Here is a 1,509-nt window from a genome sequence, read left to right as displayed (position 1 = left end):
TAATAATTTTAATTCCCGCTTTGGCTAAATATTTCCAATATAAACAGATAAAAAATGTCCATAAAAATTCAGTTTTTCCCTAGAATAAACAATGTTATGATAGAATTTGCACATAGTAAGCACATCATTTCTTTATTTGGAATGTTTCTGTTTGTTATTGTATTATGAAATTGTTTTCAAACACTTATTATTGACACATACAATTTCACTTGTGAGTATTAAATTTATAAAGTTATTATGAAAAGGCAATTTATTGGCAAAATCGATTAGCTGATGCTTTGAACAATTATTGTTCATACTGTTAAATTTGACGTGCTGATTTCAGAACTTTCAAATTTTAAGAGTACACTTTTCATGAGTTTAAACAATGCTAATTTTAATTGAATTTAATATTAACATATTTTGTACTCTAAATAGATTTAAGAAAATGTTGTTTCTTTTTCTATTCTCTCATTGTATATATAGATGCCATTCATGCTGTTAATTATTAATCGTCGATAAAAATAATCCTACGGTGGTTCACTTATTGGATAAACTGCTTTTACATTTTTTAGCTCTTCGTTTCTTTCAACTTTTAAACATTTTCAAATAATTTCAATAATTTATTTTCAACATTCAGCATTCTCTTACTAAGTAAGTCTGGAAATTATGCTTATTCACTTTTGATTATAAATTAGTAATGGAATCTTTTGAAAACCAACTACCAAAAAGCAATGCTTCACTTGAATTTATAACAACTATTTTCATATTAAACATAATGCATTAAAATGTTGATAACGATTTTGCCTGTCCTATTAGTTTTGGAATATAATATTCCACATAATTAATTCATATACAGTATTTAAAACAGTTTCATTGCCAAAAATGCTTTTGAAAAAAATAATTTTTCTATTGCCCATTTATCAAATGTTTCATCTTAAGAAAAGGAGAGAGGAATATATTTTTTTAAAAAACATTTTTTTTCAGAAAACTGTAAATAAGGATTGTTTGAATGCAACTGCGGTAGTGCGGCAACGTATAGGCCAAATCGAAGAAGAGCTGCTGTCATTGAAGCAGACACTTGAAATGCTCAATTGGGTTAGCTGATTTAATTATATTTTGCTTGCAATAATTCTTTTTTTTGTCAATGTTATCACACTGTGAATATGGACATAATGCGATAACAATGAAAAATATGGAAATTCATCGCTGAAACATTATTTTTCAGAGATCCAGTCCAGAATCGTCGAACAAATTGGATCGTCAAGTTCAATTTGATGTTTCCAAATCGTCGGCCAATTCTGGATATCAGTGGTCAGGTGATGGTGGTGATGGTGCGCCGAACAGGCGATGTCGAATGTTCAATTCTGAAGCACAAGAAAAAAAGATGAATCCGTTGAGTCGGCTAACTTTAAGTAAGCTTAATCTTGTTGTTCAATTTGGAAAAAATTCGGTCAATCCGTTTGCGTGATTGGTTATGCATGCAAGACAGTGACTAATGCATCGCGTTAACGATCAACATTATCAGAA

The 1,509-nt window shown here is 29.4% G+C and overlaps 1 protein-coding gene across 1 annotated transcript; it reads left to right on the top strand.

The window, feature by feature from the left end:
- Positions 1–1,065: 1,065 nt before the first annotated feature.
- Positions 1,066–1,394, top strand: Tsp_13802 (deoxyribodipyrimidine photolyase; the record flags this gene model as incomplete). Its single annotated transcript, XM_003368392.1, has 2 exons — positions 1,066–1,077; positions 1,208–1,394. Coding segments are annotated over exons 1-2 (199 nt in total), but the record flags the coding sequence as incomplete, so codon positions are not given.
- Between the last annotated feature and the right edge of the window lie 115 nt (positions 1,395–1,509).

Source organism: Trichinella spiralis, assembly GCF_000181795.1.
Source record: "Trichinella spiralis strain ISS 195 chromosome Unknown Scfld2526, whole genome shotgun sequence".
NCBI lineage: Eukaryota > Metazoa > Nematoda > Enoplea > Trichinellida > Trichinellidae > Trichinella > Trichinella spiralis.
The sequence above is the reverse complement of the archived record's forward strand: the minus strand, read 5'-3'. Positions and strand labels throughout refer to the sequence as shown.